Source organism: Seriola aureovittata, chromosome 4 (assembly GCF_021018895.1).
Source record: "Seriola aureovittata isolate HTS-2021-v1 ecotype China chromosome 4, ASM2101889v1, whole genome shotgun sequence".
Classification (NCBI taxonomy): domain Eukaryota; kingdom Metazoa; phylum Chordata; class Actinopteri; order Carangiformes; family Carangidae; genus Seriola; species Seriola aureovittata.
In genome coordinates, this window is record NC_079367.1 from 7393656 (window position 1) to 7410159 (window position 16504).

Sequence of the window (16504 nt, forward strand, 5' to 3'; positions counted from 1 at the left end):
GCAGTTTTGAAAAATTTCAATGAGGGAAATAGAAATACAAACGACTATGATTCAAAACCATAAGTGTGATGGACATCACTGCAGGTAGTTGAGACATAATTGTTAACAAAGACACATATTACAAACTTGAGCCCCTTAATCTTGCATTGCAAGATTTTGTCTCATACAAATCCTTGCTTGGATTTAAATTATTTATGGATTTGTTTTTCCCACTTTTACCATCTTTGATGAATTTCTTCCTGTACCACACAAACCGCAATATGCCTGCTATATGTCAGCATGTTAGCATTTTGCTTAACTCAATACAGACAAAGCTGTTAGCATAGCTAGACATTCTTTTATTTAAAATAATTATTTTTCCAGTTCTACCATCTCAGACAATTTAAGTGCTATATCGCACACAGAAACCACTATCTTCATTCAGCTGTAAGTATTGTCAACAAATTGTTATAATGATGAGTTTCACTGATTTCCATCTACAATCTTTAATTATCATTCACATAACCTGTGACTTGCACAGCAAAACACAGTTTCCAACATCACTCCAAGAACTCCTTCACAGTAAAAAATTAAACTCTTTAATACATTCTTAAAAACACTTTGTACAAATCACGAAACACAGTTCGTATACATCTGTATAGCAGGCACACATTGTGTATATATTACACTTTGTAAAAAAAATACATCTGCAAATCCTACACTTGAAAGTCCCACTTCAAGTTTTTTTCAGTAGTTGGGTGATAACCCCTCAGATAATAACCCCAGAATTACAAATCAAAAAAATCACCTCAGAAAATAAATCTTATTCTTAAAATACAGTACACTCTTGAAACCTCACATTTGAAGACACTTTTTCATGGAAGACCTTGCATATTACAAGCACATCCACTCATGTCACAACACACACAGGGCACACTCACACAGGACACACACACACACACACACACACACACACACACAACACACACACACACACACACACACACACTCAGTCACACATACAGCAGTTTTGTACCATTCTATAGTGCACATCATGTTTTCATCTTTCTCTTGGTTTAAAGACTCAGTTGTTCTGTAGGAGCATATTTACATACAGACAGACTGTATACACCCTTTCACACATGCAAACATGCAATTATACTAGGACCCGGTCAGGTCCCTCTCCAGTTCATGCCTGAAACTTTCTCTGACTTAAACTTAATTCTGATGGGGACTTTAACCCCAGGACTGGCAAAATATCCTCATGTTGGAAGATTGTCATCAGTTTTGTTTCCTTATGAGGACGTTTGTTAGAGGGACAGGTGTACAACACACACACACACGCACACACACAGTAACAGCACTTATACATAGATTTTCATACAAGGCCACGTGTTGGGGAATGCAGAGAAGGACAAAGAGTCCACTCTTCAGTCAAGTTCATCTGCAGGCCATCACCACAGCTACAGGTGTCAGATGCAGTGTAGGAGGGTGGGTGGAGAGGAGAGGAGAGGGCCAAAGCCTGAGACATTTTAGACCCATCGTCTGGCTCAGTGCTATGTTACCAGCCGCTCTCCACTGAGAAACGGTGCTTTGGCCTCCGAGTCCAGCACTGCATGCAACTCCACCCCTGAGTCCACTTCCTCTTCCTCCCCGTCCTCTTCTACCGCTGCATCCTCCACTCCTCTCCCTCGGCGCCCTCTCCTGGCCCTGTGACGTCCCCATCTCCTGCGCAGGCAGACAAGGACCCTGAGGTCCAGGTGGGCCAGCGTGACCTCCAGCATGTAGTAGAGAGACCAAAAGAGAGCAAAGCAGCCAAGTAACAGCAGGAACTGCAGGGGAGGAGGGAAAAACAACCATGAAAGTTGGAACATGTGCAGTAAAGTAATATTTTCTAGAGGGAAAGGAACACAGTTGTAACCTCCTGTCAAGTAGAGATGGCTCAGACAACACAAAAGGCTAATAAAGACAGAGGGACACTAAGACATCAACATTGTAAATAAGTGGTGTGTGCTGCCGAGTTTACCTTGAGGTTATTGGAGGTGAAGGGGTTGACGATCTCAGGAGGGATGTCCAGGCCTGGAGGGCAGGGCAGAGAGAAGCTGCTGTCCAGATATTTGCCACTCATAGCCTCCTCCACCAGCCTGTCAATCAATGCACAGCCAATCAGCATTCAGAATATATTCTAAGTTGGCAAAACTGAGGTTACAAGTATTTTTAATATTTAAATACGAGAAACTAATAAGTTCATTGTTAAAGATACTAAAATAAAAAATAGTGGAAACAAATAATTATGAATGGGAATGAAAACAGAGACAGTTCAGGTAAAAACAGGACCACCAGGAAGAGAACCAAAAAAAAAAAGAGAATGAGGTCTTACCTCTGTCTCTCCTTGACCTCACTGAAGGTCATAGAGGAGCCATACAGGGACAGTTTCCACTGCTTCAACACTCCCACAGCTGCACACTTCATATATGATGGCTCTTCTGCAGGATCACAGAGAAGAGTCAGCGTGGGCAGGCGAAGTACATGAGGTCACAAGGAAGCAGCAAAAACCCAAACAACGACTACCATAAAAGACATAGAAATGTGTGTGTTTGTGTTTCTGACTCTCGGAAAGACATTCCCATCCCTTTGCTGACACTTCACGGTACTTGTCATGTGTATCGGTGTGTGGGTGTGTAGCAGCGTCTTACTGTGGTCAGATATCTTGAGGGTGTACTGGCCTTCAGCTCTCTCTCCCCAGCAGCGCACAGTAGAGAAAGTCCAGTCCTGGTAGCCTGCAGGGTCTCTGTATGCACAAAAATACACACATCATCAGATCAAAAATATTCATATGACATTTGACAATGAAGACAATTTAACACGAGCTATATGTAATTTTTAAGATGAATAATCCTACCTCCAGTATGATCACTGCTCCCTCTATTATCATTTTAAGAGCATTTCCAAATCACTTCAATACACTCTGTTGTCCTGTTTTACTGTATTCAACATGATACCAGAACAGACATCTATGTGTGCGTGTAAGTGTGTATGTGTGCGTGCGCACCTGTCAATAACACGCCGTGCCCCGATGATTGACATCATACCGCTGGGGCAGATCAACACAATCTCCACGCTGCCACGGCAAGGGTGGGTTAACGTCACAGTAATGGCCACGTGCTCCAGTGTCTCCATTCCAGACTGTCTCAGGTCGGCAGCAGAGACTGAGGGAGAGGAGAGAGCAGCTCAGTGTGTGTGTGTGTGTGTGTGTGTGTGTGTGTGTGTGTGTTTGTGTACGTGTGTTTGTGTGTCCTGGATTGATACGGTACTGTAAGTGGGAAAATTTGACCATCATTAAATAGTTTAAAATTTTTTTTGACATGCATGCTAGTAGCATAGCATTGTTACTGTGTGCATATTAGCATGCTGGCATTAGCATTTAGCATGAAGAACCACTGAACAGTAGAGCCTCAATGAGCTGAGAGCAGGGCTGTGGACTCTATGAATAAATATGTTAAAAAAATTTAAAAATTAAGAAAGCAAACCCTTTTGAATGAGTCAAAAAGATACAAGCATGTCACACTATATTAAAAAAAATCACTTGTTAGATTAAAATTGTAATTATAATTTTTTAGTTTTCTGCTATCTTTGACAAGACACTTCTGCAAAACCAATGTTTAATCCTATTAAAAGAACTTTCCTGGTTAAATAAAGTTAAATACTATCACATTACATTAAATATATTTCAAGCAGAATCTGTAATAATATTAGTGAGTAATGTAACATAACTTTATTTTGCTCGTTATTCTCCTCTTGCACATGAATTATATACACCCCTTTTTAAAGTAAGAATGGCTATTTAATGCGCTAATGTGATAGATTGTATTACAATAAAAACTTTATTACATTAACATATTTTTAAAGTCAATGTTTCGTATTATCGCATTACTGGCTTTTACTGCATATCACACCTGATGTGATGGGGTGAAAAGCATGAAGCTTTGAGCCTGCCACACTGGTAAACTAAGAGAAAATCTTATTAAAACTGGAACTAATTCTTTTTAAATTCAATCTTCCATCAGACTCTTGAGTGTCTCCCCTCCACCTTCTCTCCATGAAAGTGTTATCAATCATCTTCCTGACCACCTCCCGGCCTCCCACTGCGGGTGTCTGGTAATTTCTAGGCATTTCCTGGGTTCTGACTACTAATGAGCCATGGTGCTCTCTGACCATGTAGGGCTGAACACATCCTTGGGGCAGGGAGGGACGCAAAGGGAGCGAGGAGTGTAAACAGAGGTGTGGAAGGAGAGACAGAGAGTCAGGGGACACAAATAAAGTAAGACAGAGGGCGGGGTGGTGAGGCGATGGAGACAAGTGAAGGAAAGGGAGGATGGCGGGTGAACTCAGTGGAGAAGATGGAGTGTATTCAATTCGATTTCAACAGCATTACTATACAGACTTTTTAAAGAGAGTCTATATCCACCTGATAAATCCCTCCCAACACAAAGTTTGGTTAAACTATGGTCCAGGCAACAGAAGGGCATGTCAATGCTCGGAGATGAAAGGATGAAGACATATCTTGGGGCAATGTGTGGGAAAATACCATCTGCTCCTCCCCAACCTCCAGCTTATTCATTTTAAGTACTGCCACATAGTTTTCTATATACCCCGGTTACTAATGCCAGGGGGTCTCACAGCTGCCAAAAAAACTTTTAGTCCAAATATGGCTGACACCTCACGATCACAGCTCCTGAAAATGGCTGTGATAGTTTTATGAGATTGTGTTACTTGATCTGTCTAGCGCCTGAATTAATAGGGCAAGATCCTCCTCTTTGGTGATCACATGCAAAACATTAGAATTTGTACCCGTTATTCTGATCTGTATTTGCAAATGATTGGGGCAATCTATCTAGGTGGGTCCCTAAAATAAATTCTGAACATTAAACATGCTTTGTTAACAGGGAGAGAGGTGTACTGCTTATGGTAGTTGTACATTTTCCCCTCTCTCATGTGTTCTACTTTTCACTCAGAAACTTTCAAACACACTTGTGCAACTGCTGCTTTTTCATAAAACAGCTCAACCCACGACCCCTGAACTCGACCTACAGCACCGTGGAAATCTGACTGGCCATCATGAGGTCACAGCCAGTCACTGCGTGCATGTACATAAACACAGTAACACGCATTAGTGGTGGAGGTGTTCACACGGGAAGCCAGCAATCTAAAATACTTAAGGGACACGGCATTAGCCAATAAGGCAGCCAAAACACATAGAAACTAGGACAACAAACATTGCTAAGTAATGTGACAGACAGACCTAAACACTGTCAGTGGCAAACAGCCTGTCAGGGATTTGACCAAGACTGATTCAACAGAGGGTTAAAGAAGAAAATGTGTGTTACAGGAGTTTAATGTGACTCAATTTCTTTTTGAAATTAAGCCCAGTCTGCTCTGTAACCATCAGCAACTCTTTGCTTTGTCCTCAAGAAACTCCAGCTACATGAGACTACACACACACACACACACACACACACACACACACACACACACACACACACACACACACACACACACACACACACACACGCACAGACGCACAGACGCACAGACGCACCGACAGACACACACACACACACACACTGGTCTCTGGCAAGGCTCTTGACTGGGACGAGGCCATAAAGAGGGAAGATACCAATCGAGGGAGGAGAGGAAAAGAGACGAGGGAGAAGGAAATGTTTCTGCTAGAATGAGGTCACCGTGAGCATATGTGAAAAACTGCGTTCGAGAGAGAAAAAGAGACGGATCACATACACAGACAGCTGAGTATGAGAGAATCATAGTGGTGGGAAGTGAAGAAGGAACAAAACGTACAGAGAGGAGTTGTAAAATGCAGAGACAGATTAAGGGGGGAAAAAAAATGAAGAAAAAAGGAGAAAAAAGAAAAAGCAGCAATCTGGAAAAATCTCACCCACTATTTCAATGTGGACACAGGAACTCACAAACAAGAGAACTTTACCTAATATGGACAGGGAGACTGACTGAGGAGCAGGCAGGGAGGGAGGCAGGGAGTCAGCTATGGAGCAGTGTGTAAACTCGACAAGCAACTGTCCAATACCGAGCTGAGAGAGCGAGAGGGGAGCAGACAAGCAGAAAGAGTTACCGTTCCAGGTACGAATCAGCTCGTCCGGATAGGTCACGATGGGCGCTTCCTCTTTAATGACTGTGCTCTGATAGGACACGAGGAACGGCACCGGCTCCCACACCTGTGAAACAGAGAAAACTTTGAGCTTTTGTGTTAAATTGTTTTGTGTGAATTAAAAAGAAAATAAAACATGTTTATAACTTCCCAGACATTAATTAATAGTGATGTTGCAGGCCTAACGATGTATAAATGTATGCATGTACACTGGCAGCATTGACGAGCCTCCATGCGTTGAGCAGACCAAAGCCGTGCTGGTGGCTGTGATGGAAACCAGCTCCATTCACCCTCCAGTCTGCACTGCTGTCGCACTGTTAAAACAAATACAGAGAACACACAGGCAAGTTTACTTTCTGCTCGTATGCAGCAATATAAATTCACAAACAAACGATATAGATACCATCTTCTCCACTGAGAGCCGAGATAAAAGCCACAATAACCCACATTTTAAAGGAACAGAGAAAATTAGAGGGGATGAAAGTGGTGGTGTTGGGTGTATTTGTTTCCGCCCGTTTCTAGTCTAAGCTAAGCTAACCAGCTGCTGTAGCTCCATATTTAATGGACAGATGCAAAGGTCGTATCGATTTCCTCATCTGTTGGAAAGAAAACAAATTTCCCAAAAATGTAAAACTATTCCTCAGTCTGTTTTGCTGTTATCGTGTTATCAGTGCTCTATTGAACTAAATGATGTAGGTGGATCTACTGTTATACACTGAACAATTACACAATGATGGTATCAGTGGTGAAAACATTTGTCATTTCATTCAGTAGTGGACTGTCAAAAAAAAAAAAAACAAAAACGAAAAGACATTTGATAATTGATTATAAATTCAGTAATTTATCCAGCAAAAGTGCCCAAAACATTTTAGGTTCCCAGCTTCTTAAATGTGAGGATTTACTGCTTTTCTCCATTTTATTTCACTGTAAATTGAACATATTTTGCTTTTGGACAAACCAAGCAATTTGAGGACATCACCTCTGATACTTTATTGACAATTCAACAGTTAATCAAATAATTATCATAATATTTATCCGTGTTGAAAACAACTGTTAGTTTAAGCCAACGATTCTCAAAGGGGGGAATGACAGAAAAAGTTTGAGAACCACTGGTTTAAGCCATTAAATATTATATTACATTACCATACTAGACAAAGCATCTAATTTTGTGTCACCTTGTGAACTGCTGTGGTCTGACCTAACTAGCTCTAACAAGTAGTAGTAGTAGTGCACTAAAACATCTAGGAACACCAGTGAACCCCACCTCCATAAGTGGCTGAGGTAAGATATATTTGTTTTATAAGATTATTTTTATATAATGTTATGCCAAACTTTTCTGGACAGGACTTTGATGGCCAGAACAAAACAAAAAAATATGACTAAAACAATCAAGTTCAGATGCAGTTTTTAAAAAAAAAAACAGCAGCACTGCCATAAGTGATGACTCTCTGTTATGCCAAAGTGTTCATTCTGAGGAATTTGCCACGTATGATCAGATCACAGTACCTAAAGGTGGGGTTTTCCTGAAAGGTTCTGATACAAATATCGAGTCAAATGAAATATTTACAAATGCATGTTTACAGTAATGACTGGTGCAGCAGGAAATTTCATCAGACCTACCTCGGTGGCGGTGAAGGTGATGATGTGCTGGACATCCCTCCAGCTGAGGCAGGGGCGGACCTGCAGCATAAGGGCCACCATTCCTGCCGCCAGGGGAGCTGCAGCAGATGTGCCGGTGTGGCCCTCCGTACAGCCCGTCCCCTGTCGCATGGACCAGTCTGACGTCACCTGCAGAGACAGACAGATGGGCTGAAGTTCATGTGCAAACAGTGCCAAGCTGGTAATAGCTCTGGTGAGTGGCCAAACATAAACTACAATCAAACGGCACTTACATATTTAGCTATACATTAAGAGATGGGCACAAACAAACCCCTTATAGGGTATACCCAAAACAAATGATCTAAGTCATGAGCAAGGAGGCTCAGTCGACTAAACCAACACTTTACCCAGGCACCAGTGTCACAAAACGACATATTTATTGCGGGTGGCCAGAGTTCAACAATTTAAAGCCCTGGGAAGGTTCAGCTTTAGGAAGATGAAAGGAAGTAAAAGAAGAAGAGAAAACTGTTAAAAAGATTAGGAAATAAAAATGTCAATACAAAGAGAATGGTAATGCAGCATAGTTTAAAATCCTGTCAGTCAGCAGTTGACCAAAAAGGAGGTAGGAGGGGATGGATTTATAGAGAGGATTAAGTTTATGAGCAGACATGGCAAGAGAAGATGAACTCTTAATATTGTTTAATATTGTTTCATAACTTCTTCTATCATCCGTATATGTGTAGGATCTAGTGGAACACATGCAAATCACTATATGCAAGGCCCACAACTGCAAGCAAGCCACATATGTTTTCCGGGCGTACACCACCCGCTGGTGCACACATTAGTGACAGCTTGCCTTACAGAAGGACCACAGCGATGTGGGCTGAGGAATTCCCAGCCCTGTGTGTTTACATGGAGGCGGCATGTGGGCCTTTTCCAACAGCTGTTCCAGCTATGTGGAAGGTTTCAAGGGACAGCCATGTTCTTCCAGAGAAGCAGTTTATGTGGTGACCATGTACAAGCTCCAGCTATTACTTACATAATACAGTAATCTTTCATGCATCAGCACCTAGATATTACCTCAGTCGTTCAGCAGAAAAGCTTGACAGGAACGTTTTGAAAGTCAAATGCACAAACTGTCATCAAATATTCAAAAGTGATCAGTGGATTTCTCATGATTTTCTCTCAGACTCAGAACTCTGTGATCCAATGGATTTGTGACAGCAGCTGTTCTTGGTGGACTTTAAATGGCTTCTACAGAATAATACACAAATGGGCAGTGTGTGGTAAACACTTGGCCTGTGACTATACTGTGGTCAGTGGTGGATCAGTCTTCTCCAGAGAGAGCCCAATCCTGGCTAAGCTCTTCTCCCCCTGGCGATGACATCCCCGGTCCAAACTTTGTTCCCATGGTGACAGCCACAAACAGCAGCAAATAGAGGTCAGTAGTTTTTAATGGGCCCTTACTCCTGTCATCGTCCGTCATTGTTTTCAGATGAAAATAGTCTCCCTGATGTGGAGCTGTTCTCTCACAACTTTTAAACAGTTGTCACCTTCACTAAAATTGAAGCTTGCAGAACACTTCAGGTCCCACACAGAGCAATTTAGATGTGCGGTTTTTAATGTCATGTTGTGGAATATGGTATCTGGAGGCTTCAAGACACAGTCCAAGCAGAAGGAGAATTCAGAGTTTTTTGCTTTCGCATTGGACGGCTCAATTTCAACTAAGTCTAGATTTTTAATTAAAGCTAAAATCACATAGCTACAGTACTAACACAAAATACTGTGGTTTGTCTGCCTAGTGTACACACCACAAACTGGTTTACCAGTCAGACTAAGACTCTTTTCAGGTGCCCTCAGTCCAGTTGCTTGGTAAGGTCTGAAAGTCTTATTCACTATGACTTGACCTACTCCAGAGAATGTTACATGATAACATCATCTATCCAAGCCTTCTTCCAGTTTAGGGTAACTCATCACTGACTTCCTGCTCTGCTGTTGTTCCTGGTGCCACCATTCATGCATTCTTTGAGTCTAGTCATCATTTGTGTGACGTGTGTAAGTGTTTATGTGTGCATGTGTGTTCCAGTGAGACCTACAATGCTCCTCGCATGGTCCTTCCCGCTGCTGAAAGTAACAGCTAGCATGGCCGCACACTCCTCAGCATAGAAGGGCATCCTGCCTTTCTCATCGACTGCTCCTGCAACACACACACACAGAAACACACAAAGTGATTATTTATGTGCATATGTTCGCACCCAAAACACAAAAAAAGCATACAGATGCACACACTCACACACCCGCCAGTCTGCGTGTCTTACCGATTGTGATGGTGTAGATTGAGTTGGCGTAGCCATCATAATTACAGTTGTCGTCGAACTGACCTCCATTGCCACTGGCAACCACAAAGATGCTGCCAAAGCCTCGTCTGCCTGCAATCACCCCGTGCTGCAGTGCTGCCTGTGGAGGAGAAAAATTTCATGCCATGATAAAAAGAAGGAAGGTTATACATTATATAATCAAGAACCAGAGAAAAACCAAATAAGTGAAAGCTTTTTTACTAGTCTTCTCCTCTGTATCTGCTGTGTTGCAATCTGCTGCCCTCTGCAGGACAAAAAGAACACTGCACACAAACAGTCTGTCTTACCTTGCCCAGGGGATGAGGTCCATCAACAGTGTGTCCATCATCATCGGGACCCCAGCTGGAGGAAACAACAATCAGAATCTAAACAAGACTTTCTCAAAGGCACAGTAACATATTGCACTAAATTACATTTAAAAAATACAGACATTAAATTGCAAATAAGGTGTCAAAGAATGATACTTTATTGTTTATAAAATCCACTTTCCTAATGGAAATACCTAACAGAACCAGAAAGAGATGTGTTTGTTACCTGCAGCTGTAGATGTCATTGACCTGGTAGTGCTTGTTGAAGGCTATGGCCTCCAGGCTGTCTGTCAGCGGGCCGTCCAGGACTCTGATACCTGATGAGAGAACAAGCATGTGTTTCACCACATATATTTAACAATACTGTCAGCCTCTAAGTCAGAAGTTCATGACTCTAGGACCAAGTTTCTTGGTGTCTTGGACTGGCTCCGAGTTTAGAGTAGCAATGCCGAATTCAATTCTCCTGTCTGTACCTGCCACTTTGCTGCCATAGGCCACCCCCACGGCACAGAAGCTGTTGTTGGGAACGGCTGCGATCTCTCCAGCACATCGAGTCCCATGGTGGTTGTCGCTGTAGACGTCAGGGTGAGGCATGGGGTCGGGGTCATTGGAATTCAGGTCGTAACTGCCCTCTGGACTCTGGAGAGGAACACAAAATCATTGTGAGTATGTGGTTTATAGAAAAAGTAAAAGCAAGCTTCACTGATTTAATACCAAGAATAACAGATAAAATCCTAGTACTTGAAAAAGCCACAATTGTTTTAATGAAAGAATGTCTCCACTTTTTGCAACATCATTGCTTTTCTGGTTCTTTTGTTAAAAAACAACAACAACAACAAACCTAGTAGCTCAACTTCATTTTGAAGCTGAGAAAATAAAAACAGGTTGTACTAGAAATGTTTTGATTCTATTTAGACTAGGTGCACAATCAGCAAAACTACTTTCACAGACATCATCAAAACTAAAAATTCCCACAACATTTCCACTGAGCTCATTACTACCTCTCATCTCTCTGTTGTTCCTGCTATAAACTTTAAATTGTGTATACGGTGTGACACCTTGCATCCTGTTTAATGGGTGACATTCTCTTTAATATAGAACTTTTCTCTGCTGATGCAAGCACACAGCTCCTTACAGTAAAGGTAGGTACAGCATTTTTTCCAGAGTGGATACTTTTACTCTGGATTGCAAGTAACTACACTTTGACTATAATGTTACTAGAATTACAACCTGGAAGTTGTATGCCTTCGCCAACCAGCCATGTTTCAGGGAATATGGCCATCTCCCCTTCCTGGCTTACAGCATTGAATAATGGCCAGAAATGTTTTTTTTAGAACATTATGATGTCACAGTGAAGTTGACCTTTTGGATATAAAATGTCATCACTTCATCGTTTCATGCAGTTAGACATTTGTGTTAAATTGTGAATAATTAGTGTATGAATTTGTGAGTTGTGGCCAAAACTGTGTTTTGTGAGGCCACCGTGACCTTTGACCACCAAAATCTAACCAGTTCACCCTTGAGTCCAAACGAATGCTTTTGACAAATGGGAAGAAACTCCCTCAAAGCATTACTGGGATATCATGTTCACGAGAATGAGACGGACAACCCGAAAGCATATCGCCTCTGGCTCTGAGGCATCAAAATCAACTTGCAGAAGGACAAAAAGTAGAGAGCACAGTCTCCCTGGTGAACATCTAAACTGTTTCTTTCCTTTATGATTAGGCCTTTTATACTTTTTCAAAACAATTCAGCCATGACAGCAAAATGCAGTGGATGGGTAAGCATAGATCTGATAGTGCTGACTTACATAGTTGGGCTCAATGTCCTGATGCGTATGTTCCACCCCATCATCTACCACGACAACTGTGACTCCTCGGCCAGTTATGTTGAGCTCCCATACCCCTGTCAAGTTGATATCCATTCCCTTGTTGATGTCATTATGCTGCAAGAACAAGAAAAATAAGGAAATGTTGAGGTAATGTAAAGAGGAGGAGGAGAATAGGAACAGGTTTGAAAAGGGCAGGTCAAGGTAAAGTAGTCTGTACTATGCTCAAGAATAATAATGGTTAGCAGTAACTACTTTTAGACCGTGCCTTCACCTGTAGTTGATCAAACTGATCTACAACCATTTAAAGGCATAAGTATAGATCTGTATGTACTACCTGCAGCTTCTAGAGTGCCAGGATCATCCACAATGGTTTCTTGCAAAATAACCACACTGATGACTTTTCATTGACTTTTTTTTAAAATCATGTAAACATGATTATTATGGAGAATTTAGCAATTTCCTGAGGTCATTGTAAGCACTGATTTAGTAGCAGGGGCATTATTGTCACATGTAAATGTAACCAAATCTAACTGAATGCGACCTTATCAGTTACGTAAATAAAACTGTACAACATTATGTGCGGAAAACATTGTTACCAGACTACAAATATATCCACAAATATAAATTCAATTTTCAAAGGCAGACATCCACATTCGTGTCACATTTATGCTTTGCCAACAGAACCTCAGCCTCACTTGAGACAAAAATATTACTTTTCAATAGAAGCTGTCTGGCAGGTTATGCTGATCATGCTCCTGCGTGTCTGGCATTGGCTGAAAAAACAGTGACTAATTGGTACAATTCAAACATGTACATTCCCATTTCACCCTACCCCTTAATGCCACCCATGATTCTGTGTGTAACCAAAAGGAAAAACAGTAATCACAGAAGAGATCAACGTTACATTCTCACTGAGCGGTTAAAATAGTCTTATGTGTTATTTGTTCCTTAGTAAATGAGCATCACACCTTACATGTGTTGGTAAATGTTTGAATACCTTGGCTAGATAGTTTTTTTAGTTTGTGACTATTCTTTAACTTTGTCTCTGCAAGGCACTGAGACCACAAGCAAAATGGCTCTGTGTCAAACAAATGCACACTGATTATATTGAAAATTATACAGCTCTTTATTCATCTCTTACCACTAGATAAAAACTGAGTGAGCAAGAGAACAAAGATACACATCCTCACCAGATGCCACTGTTTAGGGTATTGGGGATCATTGAAGGCCATCGATCTCTTTGAGCGGCTGAGCACTTTCTCCTGGGAATACCACAGGACATGAGGGTGGGCTGCCAGGACATCCCCAGGCTGGACACTTTTTCTATGTCCCACAGATCCAGCATTGGGATTTTCAGAGCACAGCAAGTAATGGCCTTCCAGCTGTCCAATCTGGCCCTGGTTCTGCAGCCCAGCCTGCTCTGCTACCTAGGATGGAGAGAATACCGATGAAAAATACAAATAAAAACTGAAAAAAATACTTCTAAAAATGGGCTTATGTGTTTTTCCCCAAAACCAAGGCAACTTTAATAGAAATCAGATGAGACATGTTGCAGTTGTTGCAGAAAACTGCATATAAACATAATGCATAAAGCTAAAGCTTACACTATATTTAAAAGCTACAGCAGTGTTAGTAAGGAAAGAATCTCCTTTTAAAAATAACTAAAAGCTGTGTTTTTAAAAACATCTGTAAAAACTAAAATTATGCAGTAAGAAACAAGGCAATACCAAATGCACTTTTCCAACAAACCACAGTCTCAGTCAGTAATGATTACATAAACATTGAAGCCCTAAGTTTTATTTTGAAAATGTCAGAAGAAAGGAATTAGTCCCAGAGCTTTGTTAAAATAGGTGACACCCTATATAAAGATTAAAATGTAAGTGTTAATGTAGTATCGTACCCTATTGGCTATAGTATCCAAGAGAACAGAGCGCTGTTCACCATCTTCCTCCTCATGATGCGGGCCAGCATGGAGCTGTACAGCCCAGGACTGACCTGGTCCGCATGAACGTGGCGGCCAAGGTGAGGGAGGAGAGGAGGAACGAAAGGGAATCGATGGGACAACAGAGGGCAGGAGGGTCACCAGCAAGAGGGTGAAGGAGGACAGAAAGAGGAGGAGGAGGAATGTGGGAAAATAGGACGTTGCCATAGCAACAGGGGGTGACACACAGGGTCAACCAGGCAGGTCCTCTTCATCTGAACAGCAACCTGGACGTGAGACAACGACAGGCAGAAAAGAAGGTCTTGTTAGTAGTGAGGACAATCTGAGAACGAGTGGCTGGTTGCTTATCAATGGTGTGCTGTATTCAGAAGCCACTTATTAGATTCACAGCATCACACTAACTAGATGCCAGTTCAGAGAGCTGCGGCAACAGCACATTTGATTAACCACTGTGTTTAAATCAAAGTTCTACAACTTGACTACTGTAAAGATGCTTTTCCATATGAATGCCTCTCTGTTAGCACTGGCAGGATAGTAAGTTAAATAACAGAACATAAACAAATACCTCCTATCAGAAGTGAAACATTGTTTTGACATGAAAAGGTGGAAAAACTTTCACGTAGTACACTTCAGCTGCATTAGCCAATGGAAAATAAACACATAAACATTAAAATATAATTAATAAAAAACCATGGCTGGTTTAACCTGTTTGGTGGTGTATGTATCCTGTCACTCCCAAGCCTCATGCACACAGCAGATTATACATGCCAGATTCATATTTTTTCAGACACCCAGAAACCAACCTGTACACCTGTTGTGGAAAACTACCTGGCCCCAGATTTTGTGTAGGGTAATGTAATCAAACAAAGATTTATCTTGGGACATGCCACATGTAAATCTGAGAGTCCCCAATTCAGTTGCCCTCTCTGGCCAGTTGGGAATCCAGCTTTGGTCACGTGTAGTACTAGGTGTGAGATAGACACTCTTTTGGGGAACTATATTATGTGGTATTCAAGTGTATGTAACCACATAAATACGACTCCAGTCAGCAAGATTACTAGGTCATCAATATGTCACCACTCTGCCACACCCAAAGTCAATAGCTAAAATTAAACATCAGACTTCGAGGTAGTGACCTGTTGAAGAAATCATCTTCATTTCCATAGAAACATGGTAAATTGTGTTATCAAAACAACGCCATAACATAAAACAATTCGTTTACTTCGTAAATATTGCTGCGTTGTTGCCGAATATCTGTCTCTGAACACATTTTAAGGAATATGTAACATGTCCATTTCAGACACAGATAACGTTAGATGAAGTGTTATCAACACATGCTCTTCAACGTTAGAAACAAACACTCAGCTCAGACACTATTGACATGCAGCTGCATATGTTCAGTGACACGCGGTGAACCCACTTCGTGTGTGCTAGACCAGGATTTTTATCTTTACTCCGATCAAACGCGTTAGCTTCCTCAGCTAATGTTAGCTAACTCTCAGTTCTGCTGATTGCTAAGTTTTTATCTAACGTTAGCCAGTATGTCGGCTAGCAACTTGGGCAGCTAGCTTAGGGTAGTAATGAGCTGCGAGTGTGAAACTGGAATACAGCCACGATCAAATTAATAAACCAGTATAAACTAAAAACAACGGGGGAAAAAAAAAACCGAAGTGGAACTCGAGTTTCACCTGAAGCGTTGTTGTTGTCATAGCTAGTAAAATAGCAAGTCTCCTGACGCTAACTATGGAGATTGCTGGTCTCGTGAGAAATAAGATGGTACGAACCCACACCCATGACGTTTTATAGCAAAAATACAGTTATATCTTACCTTTCAACTGAATTCTTTCTCCTCACCTGTTCCTTGTGACATTTATGAGTAACGTTAAGCTTGTCACCTCATTTCCCAACAACCACAAACCACAACCCCACACGCTCTACGTCATACAGTTGTTGCACATGCTCAGTGTTTGGTACAGAGGTGTTACCCAATCAGGAGCGACGCGTATATAAGCCCCACCCCCGGCATTTCAAAAGCAAGAAAAATCTACAAAATAAACAAAGGGAGCAGGATATCACAACACGGTTTAACCACTGTGCTATAGTAGAGTTCACAGCCTTAATGTTTAGATGACAAAATCTACATTTAAATCCAGACCAATAATATGTGCTACTCTAACTGAGCAGTCATATCAACAACAAGGCAACAAGTAAATATCTTCAATATTCTCACCTGAATATTAGGCCAACAGAAGAACAATTACTCTACATTTTTTTTACGGAATAGCATCATAGGATAAACCACATGGA

General features: G+C 41.4%; 1 protein-coding gene and 1 long non-coding RNA gene across 2 annotated transcripts; one reads left to right on the forward strand and one right to left on the reverse strand.

The window, feature by feature from the left end:
- Window positions 1-469: 469 nt before the first annotated feature.
- On the reverse strand, window positions 470-16134 carry pcsk7 (proprotein convertase subtilisin/kexin type 7). The gene is made up of 17 exons (XM_056373772.1): window positions 16026-16134; window positions 14156-14463; window positions 13446-13682; window positions 12235-12369; window positions 10898-11063; window positions 10651-10741; window positions 10404-10458; window positions 10078-10216; window positions 9856-9956; window positions 7781-7948; window positions 6370-6474; window positions 6125-6227; window positions 3032-3188; window positions 2676-2770; window positions 2360-2465; window positions 2006-2123; window positions 470-1811 (listed from the first exon to the last, which is right to left on the reverse strand). The coding sequence occupies exons 2-17, from the start codon at window positions 14402-14404 to the stop codon at window positions 1536-1538; spliced, it is 2301 nt and encodes a 766-aa protein (XP_056229747.1). The 5' UTR covers window positions 14405-14463; window positions 16026-16134; the 3' UTR covers window positions 470-1535.
- Window positions 10991-13508, forward strand: LOC130167510 (uncharacterized). The gene is made up of 3 exons (XR_008827299.1): window positions 10991-11086; window positions 11523-11566; window positions 13403-13508. It is a non-coding gene; the product is annotated as an uncharacterized LOC130167510 (long non-coding RNA).
- Window positions 16135-16504: the final 370 nt, after the last annotated feature.

Excerpts from the sequence above, each read along its gene's own strand:
- pcsk7 (XM_056373772.1), bottom strand. The coding sequence starts at position 14,404 with ATGGCAACGTCCTATTTTCCCACATTCCTCCTCCTCCTCTTTCTGTCC. Across the intron at positions 10,459-10,650 it reads AATGACATCTACAGCTGCAG|CTGGGGTCCCGATGATGATG; the intron begins GTAACAAACACA and ends TGTTTCCTCCAG. Across the intron at positions 3,189-6,124 it reads GCTGATTCGTACCTGGAACG|TCTCTGCTGCCGACCTGAGA; the intron begins GTAACTCTTTCT and ends CCTCTCCCTCAG.